The sequence below is a fragment of the Mastigoproctus giganteus genome, chromosome 2 (genome assembly GCF_048544385.1).
Source record: "Mastigoproctus giganteus isolate SK-2022 chromosome 2, ASM4854438v1, whole genome shotgun sequence".
NCBI lineage: Eukaryota > Metazoa > Arthropoda > Arachnida > Uropygi > Thelyphonidae > Mastigoproctus > Mastigoproctus giganteus.
The window spans coordinates 168,832,041-168,849,768 of NC_143576.1; the positions used below are offsets into that span (position 1 = coordinate 168,832,041).

Below are 17,728 nucleotides of genomic sequence, written 5' to 3' on the forward strand. Positions count from 1 at the left end.
AATAATAAAAATAAATTTCTATTGTTTATGGCCATGACCAATAGAAACCTCTCTTATTTTCCATGATGCTATCCACATAGCTGAGTGGCAAACTTCGAGAAGCTTTTATTTGGTGGAAAACATGCCATTATGATGAAAAGCAGTGTTTCGCTACATGATGAACCATACATTGCTGAACACAGTGGAGTAACAAATGATATCATGTTGCCTCATAGGCCAATCAGCTTACGCATTAGCATTAGCATTAGTAGAGGCATTTGATGCAAGAAAGCAAGCTTATGCAGCATCAGCCAAAAAAAAAACCCACTTCCACTTCACCCCTCTGTTCGTTCAAAATATCTGTCCAGTTGACCCTTAAACTTATTTAGGCTATCAACTTCCACGACAAGGGATGGACGTCTGTTCCACCAACCAACCACCTGCTGGCTAAAGGCAAATTTCCGCACGTCTATCCTACATCTGTCTTTCCTCAATTTGAATTTATGTCCTCTCAGGTGATTATTCTGAGCGAGAGGAAGAATCCCATCAGCATTGAGCATGCTCAAACCATTCAAAGCTTTATACACCTCTATCAGATCACCTCGCTGGTGCCTAGTCTCCAGACACTGTAATTTGCAAAACTTAAGCCTTTCTTCGTAAGAGCACCCCTTTGTTCCATTCACTAATCTTGTTGCCCTTCTCTGTACTCGTTCCAGCAGCTCTACATCCTTCTTGAAATGAGGCCTCCAGACCTGTATACAGTACTCTAGGTGTGGCCTGACCATTGCCTTATACAAGGGAATAATCACCTCCTTATCCCTGCTAGAAAAATTCCTATATAACATTGACAATACACCATGAGCTACTCTTGCAGCCCGTCTGCACTGCTCAGAGAACTTCATATTTACCTGCACAACCACCCCCAGGTCCCTTTCATTCTCTACCACTGTCAGTGTAGTACCACAGAGTTGATACGTTGCTCTGGGGTTGCTGTTTCCCATGTGTAGTACTTTACATTTGTCAATGTTAAACTTCATTTGCCACCTCTCAGCCCATCTGCTCAACCTTTCCAGATCCTGTTGCAGCAGCATAGTGTCAGTAGTGTCCTTGGCAACCCTGCCTACCTTTGTATCGTCTGCAAACTTGGACATTAAGCTTGATATACCCTCATCAATATCATTTATGAATACAGAAAACAATAATGGACCCAACACTGAGCCCTGAGGGGCTCCACTAATAATATTAGTCCACGATGAGCAGTGTCCATTGATTACCACTCTCTGCCTTCTCCCCCTCAGCCACCCCTTTATCCACAGTGCCTCCAATGCCACACTGCTCCAATTTGTGCAGCAGTCTTCCATGTGCAACAGTATCAAAAGCCTTTCTAAGATCCAAGTATATAATATCAAAGTTATTCCCTGCATCCAGTTCCTTTGTGACTGCATCATAGTATCTAATCAAATTGGTCAGGCAAGACTTCCCCTTAACAAAACCATGCTGTGTCCGAGCTATAGCTGAAGTCTTGTCTAAATGATCCTGCAGTGCTTCTTTAACTAGTGCCTCCATTAAATTTCCTGGAACAGAAGTTAAACTCACAGGTCTATAATTACTTGTGTCAGCCTTTGATCCTCCTTTGTGAATTGGGGTGACATTTGCACATCTCCAGTCTGTGGGTACCTCCCCTGAGTCCAAGGAAGCTCTCATAATTATGGCTAAGGGTTTGCTTACTTCCTTCGCTGCTTCCTTTAATATAACTGGATAGATCCCATCCACCCTGGGTGCCTTTCTTGTGTTTATCTTCAACAATTTCTCCTCCACTTTACTCTCAGTTATTACAAGATTCTCTAGCTTACTGCTAGAGTTGAATACACCTCTGGCTTTCCCCTCGCTAAATAACTCCTCATGTGTGAATGTCGATGCAAAATATTCATTTAGTTTGTTAGCTACCTGAGCAGGATCATCAACAGTTGACCCATCGATATCAAGTGGACCAATCTGATTTATCCCCTTCCTTCTAGAGTTTACGTAAGTAAAGAACTCTTTGCTGTTTTTCTTTGCATCCCTTGCCAAAGATTTCTCGTAATCTGCCTTCGCCTGCCTAACCTCCTTTGTAACTTGGTTACAGATCAACTTGTATCTATCATAGGCTTCTGTGTCATGTGTTAATTTGTATGTATCCCATGCATGTTTCTTCTCTACCATATGCCTCATCAGTTCATCTGACATCCATTTAGGCCTAAACCTTGAACAATATTTCTTAGTTGGTATGTATAGCCTAGTAGCTTCCAAGATAAGTTCTTTGAATGCTTCCCATTTTGCATTTGCTGTTGGTAACATCATCAGTTGATCCCACTGTATAGAATTTAAATACTGTCTCAGTCCATCGTAGTCACCTTTACGAAAGCAATAACCCTTCCCTTTACCCCTAATGGTAGTTACCTCTGAGTAAATCCCACTTCAGCACACTGTGATCACTGCCACCTAGTGGTTCATTTATCTGCAGATTCTTAATGCATGAAGAATCACTGCTGATAATCAAATCAAGAGTATTCTTCCCTCTAGTTGCCTCCTGAACATGCTGATGTAGAAAACAATCATCCAATAAATCCACAAAAGCCTTGCTAGTGTGTGAGTGACCAGCTCCCAAATTCCAGTCAATATATGGGAAATTAAAATCTCCCATTATTAAAATCTCTCTGATTTACCGGCCCACTCTGTTTCCCTGTACAGTATCTTATTATACTCATCAGAGTCATTAGGCCTATAGCACACTCCTACTCTCAATTTTGATCTCCCAATGCTTATGTCAAACCAAACTGACTTGACACTGCACTGTCCAGCGATGTCCACTGGCTTCACTTCCTTGGATTTTATGTATTTCTTAACTAAGAGCATAACCCCTCCTCCCTTACTATCCAGTCTGTCCTTTCTGTAGACGTTGTACTCCCCACATTCCTGTTCTGCATTCCTTATATCTGTGTGACACCACGTCTCTGATATCCCAACAATATCTGCCTTTGATGTTTTGAACAATACCTCAAATTCATCAAATTTATTTACTAAACTCCTAGCATTGGTGTACACGCAAGTATACATGCACCTATTTCTATTCTTAGCTACCCTAACACAACCCATGTGTTTACTTGTACCGCAATGACTCCCGGCAGTCTCTGAAATATCCTGCATCTTGTTTTTCAGGCTGCTGCTCATTCCAATAGAAGCAGTGCAAGAATCTCTTTCACCTCTGCCAGTGGCTACTGTTGATCTATTCGTCTTTGTCTCCCCCCCAAGCTAGCGGTTTTCCGATCCATCTAACACTGCCTCGATAGCATCAGCAAATATTCTTGCACCCTTTCTATTTAAGTGTATCCCATCCCTGTAGAAGCAATCTCTCCTGTTAACAAGTACAGTCCAGGCTGAAAAAAATTCTACCCCTTGAGCCTTGCACAATCTTTCCAGGGCCAAATTGATCGACAAGGCTCTCATCATATACTCCCTCCTATCGTGTCTGGCCAGAATTGCATACACTTTAAAATTCAACCCTATTTTATGGCTTTTTTTCAACAGTGACCTGTACTTGTTAAGCAATTCTGCCAGTCTCCTACTCTTGATATCATTAGTGCCAACGTGTACAACTATATCATCTTTTGTGCCCTTAAAAGGTGATATCTGCTCTACAACGTCATCAACCTTTGCCCCTGGCAGACATACCCCGGTCCTGTTCAACCTATCCTTTTTACAAAGCATGTTCGCCATTTCCCTGACAATAGAGTCATCACGCAATGCAATACTACTACCAGATTAAGGATACAATATAGAAACACCTTGTTAAGAATGAAATCCTAAAGGCATCATAGAATGAGTTTGTGAAAGGAAAGTCTTGCCTGAAAAATGTAGTTAATTACTATGATGAAATCATAAAGCAGTTAGATACTGGAAACATTTTAATATGTAGATTTTAGTAAAGTTTTTGATTCAGTCTCATATGAGAGATTACTATATAAACTGGATTAATGCATGCTATTTAAGCCCTCCTGTAGAATTGTACTTATTGAAATGTCCCTTAAATGGGTTTAGCTAAGAAAAAATGGGGATTGAGTATGGTAATCACTAATCCACTAATCCACTTGCTACACTAATCCACTTCAGAGTGGATTAGTGTAGCAAGTGGGATCCCTCAGGGTTAAATGATGGGTCCTTCTCAAAGTTTGCTGATGCTATGTATAATGGTAAATAATTCAGACCAGGCCATGCCGCTTCAAAGGACTTAAATCACACACACACACACACACACACACACACACACACACACACACACACACACACACACACACACACACACACACACAATCTAAAAGATGACAACTGAGGCTGATTCCTACCAAATGTAAGGTTCTGGAGGTGACTGACAGAATGGGGATATAGACTTGGTGCTTCAGTATGGGAAAGATGATGCCAGAGACAGGAGATATGCAGTGTAAGCAGGTGGCAACAAAGGCTTATGGCATACTATCAATGTGCAGTAGCAGACACTCCCAATGTGCTGCAAAAACTCAATGTGTGCCACAAAAATTTTATATATTTAGGCTCACCAAAAAGTTTTGCTGGTGTATGACTACCACTTTCATAGTTTAAGATCATAACTCAATACAGTGTGCTGTTAAATATAATTTAAGCACATTCAAACTTGGTTAAAATGAGCATTAAGGGACTGACAAAATTTCCTCAATGTAACCATTACTCACTATATCAGTGATGAGTTTAATCTACATCCAGTTTTTTTTTTTAATTCTCAATAACTTGATAAAAAGCTTGTTTCAAAAAACAAGAAATATTAGAGAGAGAAAATAATAATATTAGTATATACCTATGTATTATTTGTATTAATATGTTTGTATTTAGTTTTTAAATCGATCCAGCCAATCATTGTTACATACAAAATTATCGCATCCAAATTGTTTAGCAAATTTTTCTGCTTGAGTCTGCATGGTCAGACCATCTATTGAAAATCCAGAATTTCTTTGTGTAGTGAACCATTGAAGCAATGCTTCATTGATGTTTTTAACCTTGCACTTTCTAAATTTTTTTTTTTTTTTCGGTTATGTTCTTTTTCAGTGTCGATATGTAAACTTTTTTATTCTTCCACAATGTCAGTATTGTTCAAGAGGACAAAGAAAACTTTTTACACACTTCAACATTTTTTGCACAGCATTCTAACTCACCAATAATTGACTTTTTCACAAAGAGAGAAATAGACATGCTTTCGAAGGAAGGGTTTGTTTCTAACTGATTTTAGTTTAGTAAAGTGATCTACATACAAAGATCTATATTGAGGTAAACTTCTCTTATTATTTGACAAATACAAAGATCTTAGAAGTCCCATTTCCAAAATCCTTAGAAGTCCCGAAATAAATTTATGGTTCAGTGAATACAAGACAATCTGTAAATAGGGTAATGCAACAAGCGGAATGCCACTGCACTATTGTATAGCCTCCTTCCCAGAAAGGACACTGTCATAAACCGGCTACTAATCTGATGTGGGTGGTCATAAAAGCTAAGTCTCCCTTTTCATTTTTGTTTATTCCAAGAATTGAGATTTTTTGCCTACCTGAGCAATTAAGAATGTTCGCATAGTTACCAAAATTTGTACGGTATATCTGTGTAGCACGCTTCTTATAACAGTGAGTGCTTGTATGGAATTACAAGTAAATTAAAATTATTATGGCTTTTTGCTCATTACAGCCGTGATCTCGTTATAACCAAGTTCAACTGTAGTTAATTTGATGCTCTTACTGTATTTCCTAAAACTAATAGTGGGCCTGGTTTATTCCTGGAAGTTTATTTCTCTTTGTAATAATGGTGTTGTAAAGAATAAATTTAGGATCATAAGCAGGCTTCCTACAGTTGCAGTAGAAGAATTATAAGACTTCTAATAGTAGTGCAGGAATGTTATTATTCTTGATTTTGTGTTTTAATTGTATTTGCAAAATAAAGAAAAGTAAGTTAGATAAGCAGTGTTAATAAAGTCCACTTATCAATTTATAAATAAATAAATAAGATCTTTATTGTAAAGTTCATTGGTACACGCAGGTACCACGACCCTACAATACCTTTCACAGCATCATGTCAGGGGTTAACAAGCAGCAGAGATAACCTCGCCGGGATTATAAAGATATAAATTATAGGTAGATTATATATTTAAAAAAAAAAAAAAAAATTCTTATAGCAGATAATATTGACTTGGAAGGAAAACTAATACAAAATAACAAAAATAATACAAATTGTGATAACAAAAGATATTTTCCTTGAGTCTGGTTTTTCTGCGAGTTACTTGCCCTGCCATAATAATCTGAGATCAGTTGGTAGTTGTGGAGACCACGTGCAGATCTAGGATGAACTGTCTATACTTTTTATCATCTATGATTTTAAACAAGTCAACATCCAGGGATTTGACTAGATGGAGCTTCTGATAAGGGAGGAACCGATCTTTAAAATGTAGCCTCGAAGGAAGAGCAAGAAGCTTGAGAGTGGAGTGGAGAGCTGGTTGGGGAATCCGCCAGCACATGGTGTCCCAAACATTGGGTGCTGAGACTCTCCCGGCAATTATTTTTACGTGAAGATGAGTTTTCTCTCGTGCATTAATGCTGAAAACCTGGTTAAATTCAGCGCTTTGGGCATTGGTGTTGTGTGCTGCTATGGTGGGAGATGACACTTCCAGGTTGCCCACTTCAGGAGCCAGTATTCGGCGACTTTTAATGTTTTAATTGTGGTGTCTGCAGCTGAGCCCCACAATTCTACTCCATACAGTACACCTCCGAAAATCATCATCCTGATATACATTTTCATCAGGTTTATATTCTGAATGTGTAGCAAGTGCTGCTTGGCAACCCACCATTTCTTGTTGAATTTAGCACAGAATTCTTCTATATGATGATGGAATCATAATTTTCTGTCGAAGATCACACCCAGATCTCTTTGCTTTTCAACGCCAGGGGATCAGGACTCCGTCAATCGCAGGCTGAATTATGGTTGGTATGGGTTTAAGTGAGAATACCATGATGGCAGATTTCTCAGGGTTCACTTGCAGGTCAAAATTCGTGAGGTACTGCTGTACTTCAGATAAGGTCTTGTTGATGGTTACTGTGGGGTTTTTTGCTTCATCGGGTCGAATTTATTTTTGTGAAGATCTTTAAATCATCTGCATATGATATATCTGTTCTATTGTGTATTAGCGGGTAGATGATAGCTGTGAAAAGAATTCCAGACAGGACTCCTCCTTGTGGAATGCCTGCTTGTATTTTTCTAGTATACCTTTGTTTCCCTATGGACATTTGGATGGTTCTATTCTGAAGAAGAGATGCCAGAAATTTCAATACTTGGCCTGTGATGTCATAGTAATTTTGAAGGAGTTTGAGCAAGGCTGGGATGTGAACACTATTGAATGCAGCTTGCACACTTATCAGCTTTGATCATTACTTTCTCTCTATTTCTATGAAGGAATATGTCGAATAAGGAAGAACAATAAACGGATTTACCGTTTATTGTTCTTCCATAGATCTATTCAGCAGTGCATCAAATCTTAGTCCTGTGGAAATTTTCATTTTCATTTCATTTGAGTGAGCTTCCATCTCAGTTGCCACCCGGATTTTCATCCATATGCAACCAATTCTCATTTAGTATATCAGTCTCAACCTTAGTTGTAAAAACCAATATATAAAGACCAAATGGTCAACTCAAATCAAACAAACAAAATAACATTAATCGACCATTCAGCCTTGTGGTGGGGATGGGCAATCACACCTCTCATCACAAGTTACCATCCCCACCACGAGGAGGTAGGTCACTACTACCATCCGGGCATCGCCCGGCAGCGACTATAAGCCAGCTTAGCAAATCTTAAAAAAGAACAAAAGAATTCATAATTATCAAAAATATACATCAAATTAACTTCAGTGAGAGCCAGTGTCCCAAAGTCCAACCTCGCTCTTAAATCCTCATATAGAGGACAATATAGCAAGATATGAAGGCCAGTCTCAGTCTCTCCACACTCACAGAACTCCGTAAGGGTCAACCCCAAACGAAACAGCCTTGACCTCAAGCCATGCCCCGTAGCGACCGTAGTCCTGTGGAAATGGAAGAACTTATTGAGTTATCTTATGACTCATTTAAAATAAAATTTCATGATTTTTATCTCTGTTTTGGCAATCTCTAGAAGATTGCCAAAACAGAGATCAAATGCAATATCTAGAAGAGCTTTGCATATTTTGATAACACTCAACTTTCTACTAATGCAAGACTGCATTTTCAGCCATGAAAACACTTGAGCAAAAAAAAGTTATGCAAAATGATATTGAGGGAGATTGTCATATTTGCCTATCTGCTGTCAGGGTTAAAATTCTATGCAAATTTAGTAGTCTGGAACCCTAGTCCGCAGTTTCTCTAATGTCCAATTCACCTATCTCTATTTCACCTATCAATTCACTCCAAGTGTTTATCTAGTTCTGCCTTGAATTTATTTAAGCTATCCACTGCTACAATGACAGATGGAAGTTTGTTTCAGAAATCAACCACCTGCTGGATAAAGGCAAATTTCTGCACATCTGTTCTACAACTGTTTTTCCTCAAATTGAATTTATGCCCCCTCAGGCGATTAATTTGGGCTAGAGAAAAAATCCCATCAGCATTGAGCTTGCTTAAACCATTCAAGGCATTATACACCTCAATCAGATCACCTTGCAAGTGCCTAGTCTCCAGACTCTGTAATTTGCAAAACTTAAGCCTTTCTTCGTAAGAGCAACCCTCTGTTCTATTCACTTATCTTGTTATGCTTCTCTGTATTCATTCCAGCAGTTCTACATCCTTCCTAAAATGAGGTCTCCAGACCTGTATACAGTCAAGGTATGGCTTGACCATTGACTTATACAAGGAGATAATCACCTCCTTTTCTCTGCTAGAAAAATTCCTGTATATCACTGACAAGCCACCATAAGCTACTCTTGCAGACATTCTGCACTGCTCAGAAAACTTTATATGTGACTGCACAATTATCCCCAGGTCCTTTTCATTCTTTACCACCATGAGTGTAGCACCACACAGTTGATATGTTACTCTGGGGTTACTGCTACCCAGATGCAGTAATTTACATTTGTCAATATAAAGTTGACACCTCTCAGCCCATCTCCTCAACTTTTCTAGATCCTGTTGCAGCAGCATACTGTCATTAGTGTCAGTAAAAACCCTGCGAACCTTTGTATCGTCTGCAAACTTAGACATTAAGCCTGATATACCTTCATCAATATCGTTAATAAATACAGAAAACAACAAGGGACCCAACACTGAAACCTGGTGGACTCCACTAATAACATTAGTCCACGAAGAGAAGTGTCCATTGATTACCACTCTGTGCCTTCTCCCTCTCAATCATCCCTTTATCCATAGCAGCAATTTTTCTCCAGTACCACACTGCTAAAATTTGTAGAGCAGTCTTCCATGTGCAACAGTATCAAAAGCCTTCCTAAGATCCAAGTATATGATATCAAAAATTATTCTTCACATCCAGTTGCTATGTGATGATATCATAATAATCAGTTGAATTGGTCAGACAAGAGTTTCCCTTAACAAACCCATGCTGTGTCTGAACTATAACTGAAGTCTTGTCTAGATGATCCTGCAGTGTATCTTTAACCAGTGATTCCATTATTTTATCTGGAACAGAAGTTAAACTAACTGGTCTGTACTTACTTGTGTCACCCTTAGATCTGCCTTTGTGAATTGAGAATACATTTTCACATTTTCAGTCCATGGATACCTCCCCTGAGTCCAAGCACGATCTCATAATTATGGCTAAGGGTTTGCTTACTTCCTTTGCTGCCTCCTTTAATATAACTGGATAGATTCTATCCACCTCAGGTGCCTTTCTTATGTTTATCTTCAACAGTTTCTGCTCCGCTTTATCTGGTGAGTATGGGCTTGGCGCACCCAGGGTCCTGAGCTGAATATCATCATTCTTCTCTTTCTTGGTTTCCTTGTACTTCCCTTGTACTTCTGACTCTTGCTCTCTCTCACTCATGGTAATTCAGAAATTTTTTTTGGCTGGTGCAGCATAAGCCTCAGGCTTCCTTCTGGAGTTTACACGAGTAAAAAACTCTTTGCTGTTTTTCTTTGCATCCTTTGCCAAAAATTTCTCATAATCTGCCTTTGCCTCTCTAACCTCCTTTGTGACTTTATTACAGACCAGCTTATATCTTCCATAGGCTTCTGTGTCATCTGTTAATTTATATGTATGCCATGCATTTTTCTTCTCTTCTTTTATCTGCAGATTCTTAATGCATGAAGAATCAATACTGGTAATCAGATTAAGAGTATTACTCCCTCAGATTAAGAGTATTACTCCCTCCTGGTTGCCTCCTGAACATGTTGCTGTAGAAAACAATCATCCAAAAAAATCCACGAAAGCCTTGCTAGCGTGCAAGTGACTAACCCACAAGTTCCAGTCAGTATCTGGGAAATTAAAATCCCCCGTTATAAGACAATCTGATTTACTGGCCCACTCTATTTCTCTGTACAGTTGTTCATTATACTCATCCGAGTATAATGAACAACTAATTTATATTCCTCCGCTGATACTGATTACACTGCTACAAGTTATGTAGAAACTTCCAGTATCTGCTATATCAATAGAAAAACAATGGCGGCAGATTCGAATGCTACTGTGGATTCAGTGCCAGAAAAATTGACTGTGGTTTCTACCCAGTTACAAAGCTGTGTAAAGAATAAATGCACCAAATTAATCAGAAAGCCTATAACAAACTCCTACTCTCAATTTTTATTTGCCAGTGTTTATGTTAAATAAACATTGGCAAATAAACTCAACACTGCGCTGTCTACCTATATTAACTGGCTGCACTTCCTTAGATTTTATGTGTTTCTTAACTAATAGCATAACCCCTCCTCCCTTCCTACCCTGTCTATCTTTTCTGTACACATTGTACACCCCGAATTCCAATTCTGCATTCCTTATATCTGTGTGACACCATGTCTCTGATATCCCAACAATATCTGCCTTTGTTGTTTTGACCGGCTCGTCAGATTCATCAAATTTATATTTGATGAATCTGACGAGCCAGTTTGATTAATCATGATTTGATTAATCATGACACAAATCATGTATATTTGTGTGTACACCAATACACACTCTTAGTATTGGTGTACACACAAATATACATGTACCTGTTCTTATTCTTAGCTATTTTAACACAGCTCATACATTGTTCTGTGATGATTCCCGGCAGTCTCTGAAATCCCCCGCACCTTGTTTTCCTGCTGCTCATTCCAATAGAAGCATTGCAAGAAACACTTTCACCTCTGCCAGCAGCTACAGTTAATCTATTAGTCCATGTATCCCCCCCCAAGCTAGCAGTTTTCCAACCCACCTAACACTGCCTTCATAGCATCAGGAAATATTCTTGCACTCTTTCTATTTAAGTGTATCCTGGTCCTGTAGACACAGTCTCTCCTGTTAACAAGCAAAAACCAGGCTGAAAACAATTCTACCCCATGAGCCTTGCACAATCTCTCCAGAGCCGAATTAATTAACAAGGCTTTCATCATATACTCTCTCCTATTGTGTCTGGGCAGAATTAGACACATTCAATTTCAGCCCTTACTCACGGCTTTTTTTTTTTTTTTTCAGCATTGACCTGTACTTGTTAATTAATTCCGCCTTTCTCCTACTCTTAATAACATTAATGCCAACATGTAAAACAATGTCACCTTTTGTGCCCTTAAAAGATGATAATTGCTCTACAATGTCATCAACTTTTGCCCCTGGCAGACATACCCTGGTCCTGTTCCGCCTATCCTTTTTGCACAATATATTCCCTGTTTCCCTGACAATAAAGTTACCGACAAAAACTAGTTCCTGTGGGACCAGCGCATTCTGCCTTGGGGATTGCTGCTGTGTTGACTGATGTTTAAGTGCAAGTTCTAGCGTTGATGTAGGCAAGCTGAAAACTTGATGGGTTCTCAAGCTCAGTTCTTCAAGCTCTGATAAAGACCCATAACAACACTGAGTTGGTGAGTTCCTCACACTCCTTACATCGAGCACACACCAAGACATTCTCTTTGACAATATCACGTCCTGTTCCTGATAGCTCCATAAGCATCATACAAACAGTGCATTTCAAAAGTGTTTGATTCAGAGGATAACCCCCTTTCCCCTCAGTTCTCCCTTGAGCCTTTTGCTTTTCTGCTCTGGTCTGAGGCATGATTTCGATTCAATTTCAATACAATTAAAAATATAAAGTATAACACTAAACTTATATCCCAATGCAGTTATAACACTGTATATATATATATTTCAGTATCGAGTTTTATCTCCTACCGAATTACATTATATGAACTTCGTATCTCCTATCAAGTTAAGTTATAATGTACATTTGTAAAATCTAAGTCATTATATGTATTAAGCTATAATATTACATTTGTAAAATTTAAGTCGTTATATGTATTAAGTTAAAAAAAATTACGTTTGTAAAATATAAGTAGTTATAATAGATAATAAATTGAACTATCTATTGCTACCCATGTGGTTCGAACTCTCACACTAACTATCTATGCCAAATCACCAATTCTAAAAGCTCTACAAATATTACTGTCGCACGTTATGACATGACAAGTTAAATTATTAAAATATGTAAGTAGTGCTATAATTTGTAATTTATATTCCTCCGCTGATACTGATTACACTGCTACAAGTTATGTAGAAACTTCCAGTATCTGCTATATCAATAGAAAAACAATGGCGGCAGATTCGAATGCTACTGTGGATTCAGTGCCAGAAAAATTGACTGTGGTTTCTACCCAGTTACAAAGCTGTGTAAAGAATAAATGCACCAAATTAATCAGAAAATCACAAAAAATATACTACTAAATTGAAATCAAAAAGTTATACAAAAACAATAATTTCAAATCAGTAAATAAAAAAAGTTGACAGCGGCTTTGAACCCATTTGGCTCCCACAAATGATAATCTAAAAATTCTAAAAACATTCAGTAAACATCTATTGCATCTTGTGCAAATCATGAAGCTCACACTGAGTTATCTGTCACTTATTATCATTAGGTTGTTAATTTTGTATTAGACAATTCCACGCCTTAACAAATTTATTGGTTCCTTAAATTACAGTAAAACTCTTTCTTTGAGATAATGCCTGGAAGATCAGCTTTAACACTGCTTTGGCAGATGGCCATTTTGGGAACTAAATTTTCTGATTCTCAGGCAGTGTGCCAGATTTGCCTTTTCTTGAATATAATTGAAAAATGGGTGACATTGGATAATGGATTGCCTGATCTGGGAGATTCGATTGTATATCAAAGAAGAAAAACAAAATTTTCTGGATATCGTTATTATTATAAAATTAACAAATAACAATTAACTCATTGACTAATAGTAATAATAAAATTTGCAAAGGATTGTATAAAACCTGAAACCATGCTAATACTGTTCTATTCTAATATCAGAAGATATAATCAATATTTATATATTATATTACAATTTTTATATATCTTTTAGGTGCATTCCCTGTTCTCAATGCTAGGCTTGAATCATGCTTATGTGACAGCTATTGGAAGATTAGTAGGAGTAGTAGCTTTGAAAGAGGTAACTCTTGTTATAATTTAAGAGAAAGATTGCATTTTGTGGGCTTAGAGAATTAGTTTGTTTTTTTTTTTCTCTATAGCAAAACATTAATCTTACATGTATTGCAGGCAGTGCCCTGATTGCACTATGGACAAAAAGATAGAGAGAGAGACTCTTTTATTTATATTGGAGGTCAGGGGAAATTTTTTCTTCATTTGAGAGATAAAATGCTGTCTTGGAAAAAGAGCTTATTTTTTCTAAACAAACTTCAATTAAATTCATCCATTATGTACATTTATACTAGGACACTTTTCTCTAAAGAGAAGTGCCCTAATATAAATATTAGCATAGGCATATAATGCAAGAAAGCAAGCTTATACAGCATCACAAAAAAAAAAAAAAAAAAGATTTCACACAACCAATCACTCTAAAAGTTTGTCCAGTTTTTCCTCGAATTTATTTAAGCTATCAATTTCCACAACAACAGATGGAAGTTTGTTCCGCCAATCAACCACCCATTGACTAAAGGCAAATTTCAAATAATCTATTCTACAACTGTTCTTCCTTGATTTGAATTTATGTCCCCTCAGTTTATAAGCTGAGTAAGAGCAAAAATCTCATCAGCATTGAGCCTGCTCAACTCACTCAAGACCTTATACACTTCAATCAGATAATCTCTCAAGGGCCTAGTCTCCAGGCACTCCAATTTTCAGAATTTAAGCCTTTTTTTTTTGGTAAGAGGACACACTCATTCCCTCACCGATCTTTTTGCCCTTCTCTGTACTCGTTCTAGCAACTCTACATCCTGTCTAAAATGAGGCTTCCAGACCTGTACGCAGTACTCAAGGCATGGCCTGATATTATGGCCATTGCTTTATACAAAGGAATAATCACCTCTTTCCCCTTACTAGCAAAATTCTTGAATATCATTGATAAGACCCCATGACTTGCTCTGGCAGCCTGTCTTCACAGCTGAAGACAGGCTGCTTCAGCTATGAAAACTTCATAACTGACTACACAATTATTCCCCAGGTCTTTTTCATTCTCTACCACCCTGAGTGTAGTACCACGCAGTTAGTACATTTCTCTGGGGTTACTTCTACCTATATGCAGTACTTTGCATTTGTCAATGTTAAACTTCAGTTGTCACTTCTCAGCCCATTTGCCCAGCTTTTCTAGATCCCGTTGCAGTAGCATACTGTTATTACTGCCATTAACAACCCTGCCAACCTTTGTATCATCTGAAAACTTGGAAATTAAGCCATCATCCTTCATCAGTGTCATTGATAAATATACAAAACAACAATGGCCCAACACCGAACTCTGGGGAACTCCACTAATGACATTAGTCCACAATGAGCAGTGTCCACTGATCACTACCCTCTGTCTTCTCCCACTCAACCACCCTTTTATCCATATCAAAAGCTTTCTGAAATCCAAGTATATGATATCAAAATTATTTTTTACATCCAGTTCACTTGGGACCACATCATAGTAGGCATCATAGAAGTTTTGCCTGACCACATCATAGTGGTCAGGCAAAACTTCCACTTAACAAGCCCATGCTGTGTCTAAACTATAACTGCATTCTTGTATAGATGATCCTGCAGTGCTTCTTTAACCAGTGACTCCATTATTTTCCCCAAACAGAAGTTAAACTAACAGGGCTGTAATTACTTGTGTCATCCTTTGAACTCCTTATGTGAATTGGGGATACATTTGCACACCTTCCTTGAGTCCATAGACTCCCTCATGATTATGGCTAAGGGTTTTCTTATTTCCTTTGATGCCTCCTTTAATATAACTGGATAGATCCCATCCACCCCAGGTGCCTTTCTTATATTTAACTTCAGAAATTTCTCCTCCACTTTATTCTTCATTATTACAAAATCATTAAGTCCCTGATAGAGTTTAATAAACTTCTGTGCTCAACTTCCCTACAGAATTCCTGATGTGTGAATGTAGATGTAAAATACTCGTTCAGTTTAGCAGCTGTCTGAGCAGGATCAACAGTTGAACTATTGATATCAAGTGGACCAACCTGATTCATCCCATTCCTCCTTGAGTTTTTATAAGTAAAGAAGTCTTTACTGTTATTCTTTTCCAGACATTTCTCGCAGTCTGCCTTCGCTCGCCTAACCAACCTATATATTAAATTCATAGGTTGGTTTCTTTTGATTTTTGGTCTATATTAATAAACTTAGAATGCACTTTTATTACAGCTCAACTTTAGTGCAACTGTTTAGTTGTAGGTTCAGGATGGAGACAGTAGCAACATTTATAATAATTTAATACAAAAAAATATGAAAATACAAATTATGTTAACAGAAATAACAAATTGGGCCATGGGGCAATTTACAGGGAGGTTTTTAAGACTGTTTTGAATGAACAATTCATGTTGATCTCTGGCATTTTTGTATGGTCAACTCTGTTGCTGTGCATTACTCACCAGGGACACATGACCAAGTCAAATGTAGCTTGTGTGCATTGTTCACCAGCCACATTTGACTAGTTGTACATGAGTTTATCTACATGTTAACCATGTACAAGTATTATGTATAAGCCAAACTCAAAACCAGAGCTCATCTGTGCATCAAGCAACGCAGCAGCGATCTTCAAGACAGAATGTGCTGGTCCCACAGGACCTAGTTATTATCAGTGATTCAATTGTCAGGGAAATGGGGAAATATATTTTGCAAAAAGAATAGGTGGAATAGGACCAGGGTATGTCTGCCCGGGGCAAAAGTTGATGATGTTGTAGAGCAGATATCATCTCTTAAGGGTACAAAAGGTGATGTTGTACATGTTGGCACCAATGACATTAAGAGTAGATTTGCAGACTTACTTAACAAATACAGGTAAATATTGAAAAAAAGTTGGGTAGTACAATTGCCTTTGAAAGTGTCTGCAATTCTGCCCAAACACTATAGGATGGAATATATGTTGGGAGCCTTGTTGATCAATTCAGCCCTGGAGAGAATGCACAAGGCTCGTGGGGTAGAAATTTTTCTCAGTGTGGTCTGTGCTTGTTAACAGAAATGACACTTGAATAGAAGGGGAGCAAGAATATTTGCTGATGCTCTCGAAGCAGGGATAAGGTGATTATCTCCTTGTATAAGGCAATGGTCAGGCCACACCTTGAGTACTGTATACAGGTCTAGAGGCCTCATTTTAAAAAGGATGTAGAGCTGTTGGAACGAGTACAGAGAAGGGCAACAAGATTAGTGAATGGAACAAAGGGTTGCTCTTACGAAGAAAGGCTTAAGTTTTGCAAATTACAGTGTGTGAAGACTAGGCACCTGTGAGGTAATCTGTTTGCATTGCATAAAGGCTTGAATGGTTTGAGCATGCTCAATGCTGATGGAAGTCTTCCTCTTGCTCATAATAATTGGCTGAGAGGGCATAAATTCAAATTGAGGAAGGACAGTTGTAGGATGGTTGTGCAGAAGTTTGCCTTTAGCCAGCGGGTGGTTGATTATTGGAACAAACTTCCATCTGTCTTTGTAGAAGTTGATAGGCTAAATAGATTCAAGGCAGAACTAGACAAACATTTGGACTGAGCGGATGGGTGAAATAAGAAGGTTTTTTTTTGGCTGATGCTATATAAGCTTGCTTTCTTGCATCATGTGCCCTTGCTAATTCTACTGCTAAAAAGCAGTGATAGGTGGGTTGGAAACTGCTAGTTGGGGGTGGGATACACAGACTAATAGTTTAACTAGAGCCACAGGCAGAGGTGGAAGTGATTCTTGCATTGCTATTATTGGTATATACACCAGCCTGGAAAGCAAGGTGTCTGAGATTTCAGGTCTTGTTGTGGGTCATCATGGAACAAATGAATGCATGTGCTGTGTTAGGGTAACTAAGAGTAAAAACACTTGCATGTCCACTGATGTGAGGAGCACTGCAAAAAATTTGAAATACTGATTAAGTTGTTGAATGCAAACATTGTAGGAATAGCAGAAATATGGTGTCACTCAGACATAAGTTATGCTGAATATGAATATGAGCAGTACAAAGTATATAGGAAGAGCAGGAGAGGTTATGCTCTTATCTAAGAATAAACAGAAAATTTATTTATATCTTCCAGAGATGCTAGATTCTTAGATGTTAA

The 17,728-nt window shown here is 38.1% G+C and overlaps 1 protein-coding gene across 4 annotated transcripts in view; it reads left to right on the plus strand.

The window, feature by feature from the left end:
• The window catches only part of LOC150089733 (chloride channel protein 2-like), a 564,677-nt gene that overhangs the window by 534,575 nt on the left and 12,374 nt on the right, over positions 1 to 17,728 (plus strand). For all 4 annotated transcript variants that reach the window (XM_090368771.1, XM_090368772.1, XM_090368774.1 and 1 more), the window contains one exon: positions 13,552 to 13,638. In XM_090368771.1, the coding sequence (XP_090224897.1) occupies positions 13,552 to 13,638 (87 nt within the window). The remainder of the gene's footprint in view (positions 1 to 13,551; positions 13,639 to 17,728) is intronic.